The sequence below is a fragment of the Copadichromis virginalis genome, linkage group LG15, assembly GCF_057382275.1.
Source record: "Copadichromis virginalis isolate Kocher_CV1m ecotype Utaka linkage group LG15, C_Virginalis_male_GT1.1, whole genome shotgun sequence".
In the NCBI taxonomy this organism is placed as follows: domain Eukaryota; kingdom Metazoa; phylum Chordata; class Actinopteri; order Cichliformes; family Cichlidae; genus Copadichromis; species Copadichromis virginalis.
Genome location: NC_140632.1, coordinates 38,023,804 through 38,041,028, shown reverse-complemented (window position 1 = coordinate 38,041,028; position 17,225 = coordinate 38,023,804). Strand labels below are relative to the sequence as shown.

At 38.6% G+C, this 17,225-nt stretch overlaps 1 protein-coding gene across 2 annotated transcripts in view; it reads right to left on the bottom strand.

Moving 5' to 3' along the window:
- LOC146692958 (arf-GAP with coiled-coil, ANK repeat and PH domain-containing protein 2-like) overlaps positions 1–12,507 on the bottom strand; it is a 49,661-nt gene extending 37,154 nt beyond the window's left edge. For both annotated transcript variants that reach the window (XM_085433249.1, XM_085433248.1), the window contains exon 1: positions 12,062–12,507. In XM_085433249.1, coding sequence (XP_085289375.1) covers positions 12,062–12,114 — 53 coding nt within the window. In that variant the 5' untranslated portion in view covers positions 12,115–12,507. The remainder of the gene's footprint in view (positions 1–12,061) is intronic.
- Positions 12,508–17,225: the final 4,718 nt, after the last annotated feature.

Sequence of the window (17,225 nt, the reverse complement as noted above, 5' to 3'; positions counted from 1 at the left end):
AATAAACATCACTGAAATGAAAGAAGACTGGAAAACTCAGATACAATCTCAGGAACAGACCTAGAAACAATTGTTTTAATTGTCAGTCAGTCAGTCACTGTCATGCTTTCCAAGTAACCGCAAGAAGAAGACCATTTCCTTCTAATCTGAAAAGCTGAGCCTGCAAGCTAAACTTGCAAAAGTGCTGACAGGATAAGAAAAGGAGGGGCTTTGGCAAAACGAACATTTGGGCTATTGCCTCATAGCTCTGAACTTGGAGCATATCCAGGCTGAAACTGGATAATGAGCAAAAGAGGAGAAAGCAGAGGAAAGAAGAGCCACAAAGCTTTGGAAACACCAAGATCGACACTGAAGAGTCATAAAATGTGGTCCCTACTAGACTAAAGTCACCAAAATAGACAAAGAAAACTCTCTCTAAAAGATACCTGAATGCAGGCATTTAAATTAATGAGCAAACTCTAAGTGTGGGTTGTACAAGTGCTGCTCTACATAAACAAAGTGATACAAAATCCACTAAGTGACAAAGCCCTCTTTTCTGTACAAAGTCAGGACAGTGTGAACCACGGTTTTATCACAGCCTCATAAGACTCCTTTCAATAGAGTTGTCACCAGGTTAGTTTCATGAATTGTGATGAGTGGTATGACAGTCAAATTTCACACTGCTTTACATCATAAATCAGCAGGAAACAGGGAAAAAAATGTCAAAACAGGTCATCTGGGGGAAAAAGGCCAACAACAAAAACAAAACATCATCCTAATTATGAAGCACAGTGGTGGGATCATCATCATGGGGCTACTTTGAAATCTCTCAGAGAACCAACTGGTTTTAAAGTGTATCAAAAACAATGTTTATAGGTGAACGTCAGAACAGAAGTTCATGGCCCGAAGCTGGGGAGAGGTTAGATGGCTCAATAAGATTATGTGCTTATCAAACAAATCAACAACAGAAATATTGAAAAATCAAGTAAAATTCAGAACCAGCCCTTAAACCAAGAAATATTGGAGCATGACTTCAAAAGGGCAACACTAATGAACTGAAGCAGCAGAAGTTGAAAAGCAGTAACATGAAAGGCAGCATTTTCAGCTGGTTTGGATATACTGACTGCTGACAACTCTGTTTCCACTCCTGGAGTGAGCCAAGCTGAACAGCTGGTTCTAGCAAATGAGACTGAAAGTATACTTGTTGCAGGGGAGTCTGAATACATTTACAGGAGAAAGAAATCCATTTGAAATGTGCTTTGTAGATAGTTGTTTTCTTCTTTTTCTTAAAAACAATATACATTCATATACATATCCACACATGGTATATGCTGTCCTATCAATCATCTGGAACCTGATAAACTAAAGGTGGCAGTGTACGGCCTTCACTCTGGATTAAGTGTACAAAGAGCAAGTAGATATGACAGTCATGAGAAATGCCACATATGCACAAAGTTAACGACACTGGATTTATTATTCTGATCCATTTGATCAGACAAAGTTAAGATATCTATATGGCTTACTTTTATCTGTCATTCTTCTTAAATCCTGTTTATTATAGCTCTTTCTATATTGACTTGTTTCTCTCTTACGTATTTTGGTAAAATGCTTTGTTGCTTGAGACCATGTCTGCTCAGTCTGGTTTCAAGCATTTTACGTTTTATCCTGATTGTTGACTTAAAACTGTTAAATTAGCATCTGAGCAGGTGACACACTGACATTCTTCTTCAGCACTTGATATGGATAATACAAAAAAGCAAAAGCAAAAAGAAAACAAAAATCTCACGCTGTCTTTCACAAGTATGAAAACATGGCAAGTAAGAAGTATATACAAGTTGTTTAAGTGTTTGTATTTATTTTTCCTGGTATTCTGATACAGAAGATACTGCACAAATATGACGACCTGAGTCTTAAGCAGCTGACTTTTGGGTGTAAAAGACTATCCGAGAAGAGAGATTTAAATCATCGTACATCAAACAACTACAAGGATAATTACATAATAATAATAACAACATATCTTGTGTTTATTCACAGCCCTCATTTTTAAATGTCATAGGGATGATATTTGAACAATTTGTCCCATTTAGGATGCATTACCATGGACTGGTGAGAAAAAAAGGGGGTTGGTGTTTATGAGCTTTATACCAACTCTTTGCTGATGTTTTTTTCCATATCTACTCAGGAAGTTGGAACACCTTGAAAAGTAAAATGTACAGTTTGTAATTGGGCAGACCAATAGTACAATTTCAAATTTGGGAACTGCAGCCCTCCTCTGTCATAGGGTAGATATCTGAGTCTTTTTCTGGGCTTTGTATTGTTCCAAATACTGAATGAATCATGTTAAAAAATGATTTCAATAACGGCAAAGGGATCAACTGAAATAAGTAAAGAAATTTTGCCAATAGAATTAAATAGTCATTTTTATCATATTGACACATCCATTAAAGAGATGGGTATCGTCATCCCCCTATCCAAAGTTCTTCTTATATACAAGTTAACATTTACAATTGCTTTTATATCTGTAGTAATTTTGACTCCTAAATACATGAATCCTTCTTTTGCATTTATAAACAGTGATTTGATTATTGGAGATTCTCTTTCTCTTGATTTAAATAAAGCACTGATGGTATCGTATAACTTATTTAATAACCTGAAAACTGTCTGAATTTATCAATTTGTTTAATGAGATTTACCTGCCAAATTTGACAAAAAGAGGAGAATATCATTAGTAAAGAGATATAAAATGTTCTTGCCCACCAATTTGGATCACTAAGAATCTACATTCTTAGTCTAAAAGGATTCTGGTCTCCAAAAACAGAACAAGAGAGGTAGTTTGTGCAAAAACAGCATTCACAGAGTGTAACCAGTAGATAAAACAAAATGCAAACTCTCTGAACTATGGTATCATTCAACAACAGAAAACTGTGCAAACTATTTGGAAGGGTCACGATGCATAGAGATACCAGATCCCTGCTGGTCCATAGCTGGTGCTGCTCATTCAAGATCTAAAGAAAACATATCCATATTCCAAACCATTAAAGCTTTAAAAAAGCACTCTCTTCCTCCCTCTGTGACAAGGCATCCAAGAATAAATTCCAGGAAATATCCATATGACTACTAGCTTTTTTATTACATGAAACAATAAAAATTAGGGAACTAAGCCTGGTTTAAGTGCGGAGTGGGTGTGAGGATCAAGCCAGAGCTAAATAGGGAGAGACGTGTGGTATAAGACAGACTACAGGCCATGAAGAAGTAAAACGGGGAGAGAAAAAAAGTCTGCTTTGTAAACCACATCAGAGGCAATTTCAGCTTCAGCGAGGCCATGTTTATGTCCTGCTTCCCTTTATGTTGACCCAAAAAGGCACTGATCCAAAAGCTTATGTCAGATAGGACTCCACACCACTGTACATCAAAACAGAAGCCTCCTGCTTGGAATATAAATGCCAATATTACAATATTCTTATATTACTCTACATATCTTATAACACGATCCATCTTCCATTTTGTAAGCCAGCAATCTAACAACAGTAGACAGTAAACAATAGCTTGCTTCCATACTTTAGGAAATTAATTCAAGTCATTTGAATCAGTTCTAGTTAGTCGCCTGACATTCTGCCTCTTAAAGCTTTTGAGTAAACATCCACATAAAAAGGTTATTTTAGCAGGGGGTGACTAAGATTCTAACACTGCCAACAACACTAACAGCAGCTCCGGACTTTTACTGTGCTAGTCTACAAGCACTAGAGTCAATGATTTGTCTGGATAGTAAAATACTGTATAAAAAGAAAAGGAGACACCTAATTCTTTAGCAGCGATTCAGTGACCACACTCCAAAAAGCAAATAATTCCACCCCTGGAGCTCTGTGAGGCAGCTGGCATCTGCCCAGCTGCTTGTGTCTACTCTACATAAAGAAGTCAGGCGGCCGAACAGGTTTGTCATTCATGTTGCTACCGAGTCTTCTTCAGGCCTGCGGTACGGACCTCAACACTTCAAAGACAAAAGGAGACATCAAAGAATATACTTTACACGTATTTCTGTCTCACTGGAGAATATTGTGTAATGCAGAAGCACCGGTTTGGTTGAAAATCTGTTCCCCCGTTGCACAATATCGGAAAAACTATTTATCATGTAATGGTCATACAGAAGTAAAACGACTTCTCGGTTCACCAATTATCTGATTTCAGGAAGTTAATATGCACTGTTGACACAGAAATACCGAGCTCCTCTACCTCCAGTGACAATAACCCGTTTAAAGCCATATTCAAGAGAATACAGGGAAGTTTCCCTAGTTGTTAACAATACTATTTTCCAAATAAAATAGCTCAAACTTCATAGTTAGCCCCAAGCAGGCTTACTTCTAAATTACTATTACTAATCCAATTTAGATGTGTCAGCCTGGCATTACATCTTTACTTTGATGTCTTCCAAATATATCTAGCGTACTGTCAGCCTCCCTCGTCTTGTCTTACTTCTGCCAAGAACTTCTTAAAATACAGGAGGAAGATTATTTTACACAGTCTGCTTTTTTTTTTTTACTTCATTACTTCTCGCAGAAAAGCTGACCACTTTGCATGAAAATGGTTTATTCCACTGGACTGAAATAACAGTGGTGGTAGAGGCAAACAGTTGGAAACATGAAGAATAGGGTGAGATTCAGTCCCGTGACGTAGATCCTGTAATTGTTAGAGAGTGGAGCAGTGCTGTCACAGAAGGGGGTCCTCCAGTGGTAAAAACCCACCATTAGACACATACACACAAACACGTGTCGGCATCGTCAACAAGATGAAGTCATTATTTAAAGATAAACGCTTACTAGCTTTTGGAAATTCTGGTGTGGGATTGACTAAACATCAAGGCCAGCTTCACATTTGGTCTTCCTATGTCACAAGGAAGTAGCAGGAAGGAAACGCACTGATGAGAAAGAGTGGAAACTCCAGCATTTTCACTAGACGGTGGCGTTAATGTGATCCACAGATTAATGTGCTCACACACAGTTAGGTCAGTAGGTTTTTTGGATAATGACTAGTGGTGCAACGGATCACGGTTGATCCGAAATCCGAACCCACTCCACGGTTCGGTACGCATGTGATCCGAAGAGTCGAGAAAAAAAAAAAAAAAGTATGTGTATGGTGCGCGTGTTGGGTCTGTCAAGCGATAGTTATGGCCAGCGCTAGCGATCCAAGTGGCGGAGCAGAGGAGTTTGCTGCATTTAAGCAGCCCTTTGCTGCCCAATCCGACCGGGCTAAAGCTATTACAAAAGCTATCGGGGTGTTTAGCTGCAGACGGGAGGCCGTATTCCGTTGTGCAAAACAAGGGGTTTAAACTGTGATGAACGTGCTTGAGCCACGCTATGATATCCCGTTGCTTGTCCACTTCAGTGTGACAAGATCGTTCCAAGCATGTATGAGCAGGAGAAGTTTAAAGCTATGGCTGAACTGTCCCAGCCATCTTCTGTTGATCAAACTACAAATGGGTCTAGCTCCAGGGCAACGGAAAGCCACGTGACTGGGACCGCTCGTTGTATCACAGCGGAGTGGTAGATACAAAGCCCTGTACTGCCCTATAGATTACATTAGATTAAATTAAACTTTATTTATCCCTCGGGTGGGTTCCTCCGAGAAATTCAGTTTCCAGTAGCACAGCACCGACAGAAGTTGCAGAATGTGAGCAGAAATACACACATATATAAATACAGAGTATACAAAAGGGATAAATAGAATAAATAGGAATAAGAATACAAGGGAACGGCACATTTCAAGTATTGTGAGTCTATTACACCGTTGGATATTAACAGAAACTATTGCACAGTGAAAAGGCACTACAGCTTACTTGTTCCCCCCTCCTTTGTCCCCGTTTCCCCTCCCTCTCCCCTCCAGCAAGGAGTTAAACAGATTAATGGCGTGTGGGACAAAGGACTTTTTAAGTCTGCAGGTCCTTGACTTTGGGAGAAGCAACCTGTCACTGAACAGACTTCCTCTGGTTGTTTATGGCCGTGTGCAGAGGATGCAGAGGATGCCCAGCATGGTCCATAATGTCCATATTGCACCTTAATTTGTTTTTATATAAGTGCGTGGAATGAGTCTTCAGTTGAATGTTTTTTAATAGGCAAAAAATACTTAAATAAGTAAATGGCGAGTCGAATTTGTCTTTTTTTTTTTCTATTTTTGCTGATCCAAAAATTGATCCGATCCGTGACTTGAAATAATAATGACACATGTTTAGGAATTAAAGTCAATCCCCATTTACATTTTCAGTAACTAACATAATTGTTGATCTAATGATTATTTTTTAATACTTAGATTAAAAAAAAAAAAAACCTTGCAGTCAGCAACTGCCGGAGGTGTAGAAACCATGGACATTATCCCTATGACTGTGAAGTGATGTACAATCAGCTTTTACAGCATTTGGCTGAATCTGAGTAGAGAGTATAAACCTGTACACTTCAAAGTTAATCCTGCTAATTCTATCAGCAGTCACATCTCCAATAAACACTAGTGACCTGGTTCCACTAGCAGCCGTACATGCCCATGCCACAGCATTACTCTCATGATGTTTGACAGACCACTACTTTGGCTCCTTCTCCATACTTTTTTCTTTCCATCATTCTGGTGCAAGTTAACCTTCATTTTTTTCAGGCTCTTTTAGATGTTTTCTGCCAATGTCTAAACTGGTCTTGTTGATCTCGAGTGTACCCAGAGGTTTGCACCTTAATGTAAACTCTGAAAGTCACAGATCACCCACAATAGTTGTCTCACAGCTGGCCAGTGCATTCATTCTTTTAAAGAATGAAATAGATTGTTAATGTGGCCACTCCTTAATTATTTACTTTATTTTTAGTTTGGATTTCAGCCTAAAGAATACTAAAAGCCTCCTGTGAAGATCCCCTTTACTTGCATTAACAGCTCACTGAGCCGTGAATTAATTATCCAATCAGTTTTGAGCCACTGAAAATAGGTGACTGTGTATAAAACTAGCTGTGAACCCCTAAACAATTATTACAATACTAACTCTCTAATATTAACTGACTATTTTGCATAATCATATGTTGATTGTTTGAATTAAAATCTACTTTAATGATGTAAAGATGGCAACACTACAAAAATTGTGCCCATGTCCACAAAGTTACAGGTTTAACTGTATTTGCTGTAGACGAGGGGAAAACGATATCATCAACAATCATTGTTCAACAATATTATGTATTTGGAGAGCTATAAATAATAATTATAACAAAAGTATTTTCTTAAGGACTTACAGAATATTCTCTCATTTAACAGATCAATCACTTATAGACAGTGAAAAGCCTGCCTCATAAAAAAATCCAGAGTTAATAATTATATACCGAAGGCAATGTGTAAAATCCACAAAATCTGAGGTTTTGAAAAAGCATTTTTAGAGAGATAAATTAACAACAGCTTCTCTCTGCTTCATCCTCTCTGATAAAATAATTGTATACTTGAAAGTTAAAGTATTTACACGGATATTTATGTGATATAAAGAGCAGCCTCAGTCCTCACATTTCATTCATTTTAATTGGCTTAATAACCATTAAAAGGAAATGGACCAGAGCTTAATTAAATCAAACTGCAAATAGCCCAGCATGATAACAAGCCCACAGGTGGACTCCCATGGGAAGCTAATCAGGATGTATCGCACTGCATGGTCACACACCCAATCAGAAGCACGTACTCGCGTAATAATGATTAAAAGGGACGCAACAACAAGGAGAACTTTTCTGCCACTTACAGAAATTACCTCACCGACAACTAGTCTGAAAACATTTCCATCATACTATAATTTTCTTGATGGGATAATTTCTTGTGTGTCCTATGTAAAAAAACTGGAAACATTTCAGTTTTACAGATGTTATGATCAGTTTAATAAATGGAGCCTATAGTATCCATAACTTTCGAGGTCCTTAAGCTACCCCCACATTGCTTATTTCATATAAAAAGACACTACAGATAATTGCTTTTGTTGGGGACATTGCAGAGTGGAACAGCATATAAAATATGTAAAACATCTGTTCCTATACTTGTGGAGAGAAAAGCTGCTGCACTCTGGAGGGAATTTTTAACTATCATACTTGAAGAGGAGCCAGGAAGCTCTCGAGTCCAACATCTATTCTCAAGTGGAAAACTAGGCTACTAGGGTTTACTGCCAAAAATACATAACTTTTTTGCACTAGTGAACCTCTCATGCAGCCACACACATGGTTTACAACCAAAGACAGTTTCTCCAACAAAAATGAGGATGAAAAAAAAACAAACAAAAAAAAGTAAGTGGGGTGTGCCAAAATACCACTTAAAAACAACCCTCTCTACATTTGGGGGCTCCATATTCTCCAGCACCAAGTTGAAAGCAAACACCAAACTGGAAACAGATGTTGAGCAAGTGAGAGCTAATTCACGCTGGTGCGTATTACATGTTTTTATCCATACTCTGTGTCTCCTGCGTCGTCGTCGTCTTCCCTGGCCAAACACAACGAGAGGGGGGTTGGATAAACGGCAGCAGAGCTGCGGTGGTCGAAGTGGAAAACTATGGTGCAGTAATCTCTAATAACTATGGAGCAATGATGAACCTACAGCAGTGTTTAAGTCAGGAAATGCTAACTGATGACTCATCCAAAAGGGGGGCAAAGGTCACAAAAAAGCACAAACAGAGACAGGGCTATATTGTTACCTTGCTCAGACAATCATGGGAAGTGGATGTGAATTAGATTAACAGAATAAAACACAAACTGGAGTTTTTAGACAAAAAGTAACGACAACATTTGTCGAGTTCTATGTGTTGTATCACATCTGCCCATACAGTGGTGTTTCCTACTCATAGATTTTACCTCATCACATACATTTGGTGACACATTTAAAAACAGTCCTCTTGCTCTCATTCTGAAAGTTCAGTTGCTGCTAGCCAACTAACACCGACCATTCCTGTCTCATGTTACCAGCTGACTCACGGGCCAGGTTGCCGTGGCGGCCCTCAATATGATTCAGCTTTTTCTACTGCAAGTCTCTCATCCCACAGCCTCCAGCCCCGCCAGTCTGAGCTGCAGCTCAGCTCTGGAGATCCACTGTCAGCTGGATGCATGGGCGTTTCCATAAGTTTATAAACCAGGGTGGGACAGAGCGGGCTAAGAACAAAATAGAGGTGCCGAAAGGAAATCAGAATATTTGATGAGAAATACAATCAGTGTAAAAAAATTGGGATAGAAATTGTCCAACTGAAAGTGGTGCTGCACGAAAGTTTAAACATAACTTTATATTTGATAACTGTTTGTTTGTTTGTTTGTTTGTTTTGCAAAGTGGAAAAAAAGTATGCTGGCTTTTTACTTAAGTAAAAGTTAGAATCCTGCTTAAGCAGCTTAACAGTGCACAGGCTGTAATATCAAAACACACTGCCCTGACCAAAAACAACCCCCCACAATCTCTAATATTTCATTGGATCACCTTCAGCATTTGGTGTGCTTATGTCAAATGCCTGAGTGTGTCAATGTACCATTTCCACCAGGGAAGAAAAAAACTGGTCACTCAATATATTCAGCTATTCAACTGACCTCAATTTTTGGGTGGTACATGATGATGCTGATCCCACACCTAGACCAAAAGTAACAGTATCCTAGACCAATGTAAAGCTCTTACACTTTGCTAAGTAAAATCCAGGTGTTGACCCAAACTAAATGTGTTTACCATTTAGAATGGCACTTGTCCAAATCATTATGACTTTAATGTTGCAGCTGTTGACTTATTATATTTCATAGTTTGATCCATAGTAATGCAATGTTTTGGTTTTAGTGTGGATTATAAAGCTGGCATCCAAAATGTAGAACAGTAGAAGCACCAAGCAGCATAACATAGAAATAACTGGAGAAAAAAAACCTGCTAGAAAACTACTACGAGAAAAAGTACTATAGTGAAATCATTGAGTTAAGCACTAAGTTACGTTCCTACAGGTTCTATCCATGATGTCCTTCAGTGGTGCAAGATTACATGTACTCTGGTCAAACAGCACCGACATCGGTGGCACCGGCAAGTTCAGTGCAACCGATGGCAAGTTCAGAAGTCCTGGAGGAGAAACTCACTGCTTGTTGTTTATTTGTCACAAACTAGGCCAAGTACTTTGCCTGCTGCATCCAAACCCCTCCAAGAATTCCCTCAATAAAAGTGATAACTTTTATACTTTTGATAGGGACAGGCAGAGAAGCAGAGTTATTTACATTTAAACAGACAGAACGAGAACTACTGTAAAGTCTAATGATTAATTTTGACTTTAGGTTAATGTTTTACAGGATTAATCAACAGATTCTTTGGTCTCCAGAAGTCAGAAAAAGAGCACCTTTTTAAAGCCCAAGGTGACCCCAAACGAGTATATATTCATCAAACATCATCTAACTGATCAACAGATTACCACTTTCCACATCTTTTGTGCATTTGTTTTTGGAATAAAGCAAGGACAAGGTAATGGTGTCATTTAGGTGCTGTAACAGGTGCCGCAGCAAAGTTACAGGTCAGAGAAAGGTCAATCACACACCGCCTCAGTGCCGGGAAAAGCAAAGCTCTAATTAAGAAAAATAAGTGCCAAGCCTTTTTATACTGCTGCAGCCTTGCAATGAATTACCTTAAAAGATGCTCGGACCTGGCTCATGATGATGACTGTTCTTATTTACTAACATAAATAAAAAAAAGTCAGGCAAGTCTTGTATACAAATGAGTGACTTTCAGTATTTCAGATTCTGCTGGATATACATCGCAAACAAAGCCTCTGCACTCCCACTGAACAGTTTCCTTTCTTTGTTTGAAAAACTGCCTCGCTGACATAGAAAACTTCAAACTGTATGCAGTGACTCAGCGCTCTGTTATCCACAATCAATGAAAGCAAACGTAAGTGTGATGACGCAAAGAGGTGAGGGCTTCAAAGCCTGTGGCAGCATGCAGCACCTCGAACACCTCAAATACCAATGAGCTGACACACTAAGCAGCACACCAGTTAGAGCGCTTTAATAGTAATAATGTGTCCAATTTAAAACAGTGAGTAAAAGGGAGCAATCGTGGTCACACAGCCTTAAACCAGGCAACAACGACCGACTGGGACATTTCCCCTTTGTTCAGCCCTATGAATACAATCCTAAAGGAAATGCTCAGTCTCAGAAAAACAACAACTGCAACAACAACTTTCGAACATCTGTTCCTCGTTTTTGTGAGAGAGGATGTTGCAGCAGCAGCAAGGGAGCGCGAGGGGCTGTGCAGGGAGGAAGAGGGAGGAAGAGGGGAAGATGCTTTTTGTCTCAAAACACTGGACAGTTCAAGGCCACTGTTAGAGGAGGGAGGTGAGAGCCATTTTTACACAAATTTCAGAAGAAGTGTGTGTGTGTGTGTGGGGGGGCGGGGGGGGGGGTGATTTCAGAAATGACCACACAGAGAACACGTCACATGGACGGTAACACTATTTTTAAAGTCACCAGTGATTTGTCTTTTTTTCACTGATCAGCTCGTAACTGAAGGAGGAAAGAAGCTTACTGCTTACGCTACTAATATGTCTTTATATGGAAACGATCATGAATGTGTCAGGTTACTTTAAAAGCAAGATAATGAGCGGACAGTGAAAATAGACATTGGGTCTAATTAGAAATATAAGTGTGATCAAACAGAAAAGTGAATTACAGATGCAGTGCTGCGCACAGTAAACACAAAGCTGGCTGTCATGAAAAAATACACTATTAAGCAGGGTCATGCCAGTCAAGGATCCTGGGACAGACTCTAATCTCTGCGTTCATATTTAATGTATTTTACTATGTTTACATAATTTATATTGGGGGTAAAAACAGGCGCTGGAGCAGCTTTCCACTGCACCACGACTCTCAGCGAGTCTCTGTTTGGTTTCCTCGTCCCAGCAGCAGCCTCCCAGACTGGCCCCAGCTCTCTTAGGGACAAAAATAGAAAAGTAGCAGGCGACGAACAGCTAGCTACTTACTGCTGATTGGCGTGAGGGTTTAGCAGGCGGCTAGCCGTATACTTTTACCCCTGAGATAAATAAATTAAAAAGCAGCGGACGGGACAATAAAAAAGCCTGGCTGTCATCACTCACCTGAACCTTGGGGAGTCCTTCAAACACTCCTCGAAATCCACAGTTATCTTCATTTTTGCTGCAGTGGGTGAAGCCGCAGACCTATGCTCTCTTTTGATTAAAGGCAATAATCCAGGCTGAGTCTTTCTCGCTAATTAGCTTGTTTGCTAACGCTGCCGATTCTCAGTCCGACCAGCTGGCTCCACTCCGTCACCCCCTCTCTGCTAGCCAGCTAGCCCCGGAGGCCAGCAGCTACGATGAAAAAGTGGCGGTAATGCGACCATAAACGACCGTAACGTTGAGTGTGGGGACTGCAGTTTGAGGCGGAAGGGTCAGCGTGGAAAAACGGAAAGTGTCGTCCGGTAGCTAGGTCATAGCAGCCAGCGGGAGTGGAGCGCACACACTACACACACACAACTCCGAAGATCGTCTGTCGTGGTCAGAGAGGGATCCACCGGCCAGTGCGCATGTGCCCCATTGCTGAGGACGTATTGAAATGTAATTCACAAAATAACGCGCAAGGCAGGAATATGACAACTATATAACAACTAATAACTACTCATGAAAGTTCATTACTGACTTTTTTTAATAAGGTTTGACCCAACAATCCTTGCTATTTCTACATAAGCGGTAAATGAATAAACTAATTCACAAATAGATCCAGTAATAACTAAGAATATAGGATATTATTGCATCCTTCAAAGTATCTATAATATTCACTGCTGTGGAAAAAGTATTTATCTCCTTTTTACTTTCTTATGTTAATTTATTTAATTTATTTATTATTATTTATTTTGCATATTTGTCAGACTTTCGTGTTTCAGATCGTCAAACACGTTTTAATATTAGACAAAGATAACCCAGGAAAACAAAAAAAATGCAGTTTTCAAATGATTATGTCATTTGTTAATGGGGTTAAAAAAAACTACCTGGCCTTGTCTGACAAAGTAAAACAAAATAAGAGATCTCAAAAAGCAGCACATCGTGCCAAAATCCAAAGAAACTCCAGAACAAATGAGAAACTGGCATTTATCAGTCTGGAAATGGTTATAAAGTCGTTCCTAAGGCTTTGGGGCTTTAGCAAACCATGGTGAGAGTCATTATCCACAAATTAAGAAAACTCTGTCAGTTTTCTTAACCGCAGTCAGGACTTAAATGCAATTGAGATGCTTTAGCATGACCTTAAAGTGTGGACTAAAAAATCCTCATCGTGAGTTGTTGTAAATGCTTGTTTGCAGTTCTTGCTGCCCGGGGTGGCACAAATAGTTATTAGGTAACAGGGAGAGGTAGGTTTGGATAACTTTATTCCTCTTGATAAATAAAATGATTATTTAAAGACAATTACTCAGGTTTGTTTAATATAAAAAAATCAGATTATCTGAAACATGAGAAAAAAGTGGGAAATATGCAAAATAAGAAGAAGAGGGAAAATACTTTTCACTGCATTATATATACATTACTCTATAAAACATATAAAGACACAGTTCGAGAGAAACAATGTGGGACACATTAGTGATGCTGGGAGGTGGTCAGTAACTTATAAATAAACAGTAACTTATAAATAAAAAAAAACAATAAACTGTGCAGATGGCAGGCTTGGTATTTAGGATGTGAATAGCAAATATATTTTAATTTAAATACAACATTTCCAAGGATAAAAGCTTAAATATATTTCAAAATTTATTATTAATCTTTTTAACACATACATGTGCTTTATATTTCATCCTGTGAGAAAGTGAAAATAAATCTTTCTCACTTTCCTTTCCTTCAGTTTTCTTGTACTCTGCACTCAAAACATTCTGTGCAGGACATTTGGAAATGAAGAGATATTTTCCCCTGATTATTACCAAAGTCCTTCTCATTTAAAGTCTCTGATATTGCCCTGCTTCATACTGTCACGTGCAATGGTCCCAAAGAGCTTTTCCTTTTGATTTTCTTTTAGGAAACCACCACAAGACGTAGCCATCAGCCCACAAATGATAAGCTGACTTTAGTATCTTTAGTAACTTTTAATTTAACTGCTTTTATGTCAGCAAAATTAAACATAATTGAAGGTTTTTTCAATAAGTCTAGACCCATTTATCAGTGCACCCCTAATGAAGAGGTAATGTAATGACACAAATCAGTGATGTGGATTTAAAACACACTTTAACTGGAATATAACAGAAGTACAAACTGTTCTGATAACACGTGGAAATCACTGTGACTTATAAAGCATCTGCATGTTTTTATTTGACAAAATAACATAAACAAATTTGGCTAATGTAGCATAAATCATTATGATTCTCTAGTCTGCTCACATATACTTTATTTTTTTAGTTTGTAAAACAGAAAAAAAATCCTTTTATAGGCAAACTGGGCTTCAGTGGTTGTTTACAGTACAGCTCCAGATCAATGTCCAGCTGCAGGCTTTACTCACTTTGAATTATGCTATGAACTGATATGGATCCGTTTATATCTTTTATTCACTGTAACATTTAACTTTTGGGTGACGGCATAAAGACAGAGAAAGAGCAAAATAAACCGGAAGTGTGGACATGTAGTCAAATTCACCAAAAATTATAAAGCTGTAGCTTTTGTTTTACCCAGATTCATTGACGATGATTTCACTAAGCACTGTGCTGTACTGTAATCGGTTTTGGCTTTGCAACCTGCTCTTCTAGGGTTAGCCTCGGGTTTGATATCTAAACCTAAGCTTAAAAAAAAAAAAAAAAAGCTCAAACCCAAAATAGGTTAAACCAGGTGGATTAGGTCTGATTATTCACTCTGAATTATTCTCAGACATTACAATAGGTCATCCAACTGCTTAGATTGCTTTTGAAGGTGACACTGTAATGTATATCCAACTGAACTGAGTTGTGCAAATGCAAAAAGGGCTGATTATATTTGCAAACAGCATATTCCATTAATTTTATTTACAAGGCACTGCTGGCATCATGAATGAGAGCTGAGCTCCCCTAAACGTTTAAACTTAGAATCGCCACTGGTTCACATTTCCCGCACCTGCAATGTGCACAGGTGTTGCATTAAATGTGTCCATGATTTCCCTACAGGTGTGACTGATACAGCTGACTAACTCTTGCCAGTATCGTGTTTTATGTTGGAAACCAGGCGTGTGAATGATAAAGTTATATTAAAATTGACGTTGAAGCTTTCAGACTGTTTTAATAGAAAATATTTTTATATAAATGAATTTATATGTAAAGAAAATATGCTCTGCTCAAAACAGACTCCCTGTTTTTTCTAGTTTGGCATAAAATATGAATCTTTATTATTATAATTATAAAGCAATTATAATCTTGCTGGTCCATAACCTCGAAAACAGGCAGGAGTGATGGCTCTTTCATCGCCGACACGATCTCTGAGGTGGACGGGATGTTCCCCACTGTGCTTTACACTTCAAGTACACGAGCACTCCTCCACGAGAAACAGTGAGTGGAATAATGAGCACTTTTCCCCGGGAATGAAAACAAGTTCGCCTGCCTCGATTACAGTACAGCGACACTTTGAGGCTGAATAGGACCTCAGATGATGCATTTCTTTTCTTTTTTCCTTGCCGGAAACACACACACCAGACGAAACACGCAGAATAATCCTTTGCACGGAGAATGTCAAGCTTTATCCTCTGAGAATGACTAGAAATCCTCCGGGAAGATGAGATGTTTTGTGCGACAGCGCCATCTGGTGGCAGCCTACTGTTAAGAGGGTTTGTTTTTTGTTGTTTTTTGTTGTTGTTTTTTGCTTATTTAAAGAAAATCTGTATGGCACTAACTTTAAATATGCTTGAAATAATTTCATTGTTGATATATTTTATGTGCTTTTTTACTTTTAATTTGTTTACGCACCATTAGCTCAGTCATTATATAGTGAAAGTCAACTGTGATGGGACTGTAACATGGTTAATGTAAAGTAGATCACCTGGAATCAGGCAGAATATCTGCTTCAGCTTAATGGAAAAACAGATTTTTATCTGTGCTATAATGCAGTGCAGACTTCTGAAATAAATCTGGGGTTGTTGGGCAGCAATAAAGTACCTTAACGTTAAAAAGCAGACCTGAAGATTTTTTGAATATTGCATATACGCACTAGTGTTAGGTACACCTGTTTGGCTGCTTGTTATCTAATGTCTAATGTGCTAATCGCTTAGTAGCAGCTTAGTCCACGTCTGAGGATCACATTTGGGGAAAAAGGCAATGTTAAGTGCAACGTCGTTGTTGGTACTCCAGAAGCTGGTCTGAATGCTTAAGAAACTGGGAATTTCCCCATACAACCATCTCTATGGTTAACAGAGATGAATTGCTCAATAAAAGACTGGAAAAAACTTTGCCTGGTCTGATGAGTCTGGTCATTGCTGACACATTCAAATGGTGGTGCCAAAATTTCATGAAAGCATGGATTCATTCTGCCGCGTATCACTACAGGTAGTAGTGGCATCATAAATGGCTTCTTCCAGCAGGATAATGCAGCAGGTCAAAATAGCTCAAATCATCCCAAACAGGTGCGTTAAACTAATAACAATAAGTTCCCTCCACTCAAACAGCTTCCACAGTCACCAGATTTCAATCCAATCTAGCATCTTGGTGATGTGGTGAAAAGGATTCACACCACGGATGTGCAGCCAACAAATCTTCAGTATCTGTGTGACGTGATCGTGTCCATGTGGACCAAAATCTCCAATGTTTCCAGCACCTGATTGAATGTACGAGGGGGAAAAAGCAACTGTGTGTTACTAATAAAAAGTCCAGTTAGGTTAGAAGCTTCAAATATCTGCGAAGTCATTGTTAAGTATTATAACTGAGTTCAAGAGACTTTTTTTTTTTTTAAATGGGTACTTTTATTTCTGCCAACTTATATGAGGACTACTTGGGGGAAAGTATGTTAATGGAATGGACACATTTATTTCTTAAAATATGGATTTTTCTACAGCTTTTTCTTTAAAAAAAACAAAAAAAACAAAAAAAAACTAGAAAAAAATCTTTAAAAAAAATTGAATGATGACCTAAAATGGCTTCTCTCTCTCTCTTCACACTCATGTCAAGAGAAAAAGTTTAAACACCCAAAAACTAGAGGACCAAACAGTTGTGTGAGCTGCAGTTAAGAAAAGCTGTGTAATTTGTGGCTTTAATCAGACAGACACACGTTTAGTTCAGATTTTCTTGCTCCAAAACAAACCACACGACAGGAA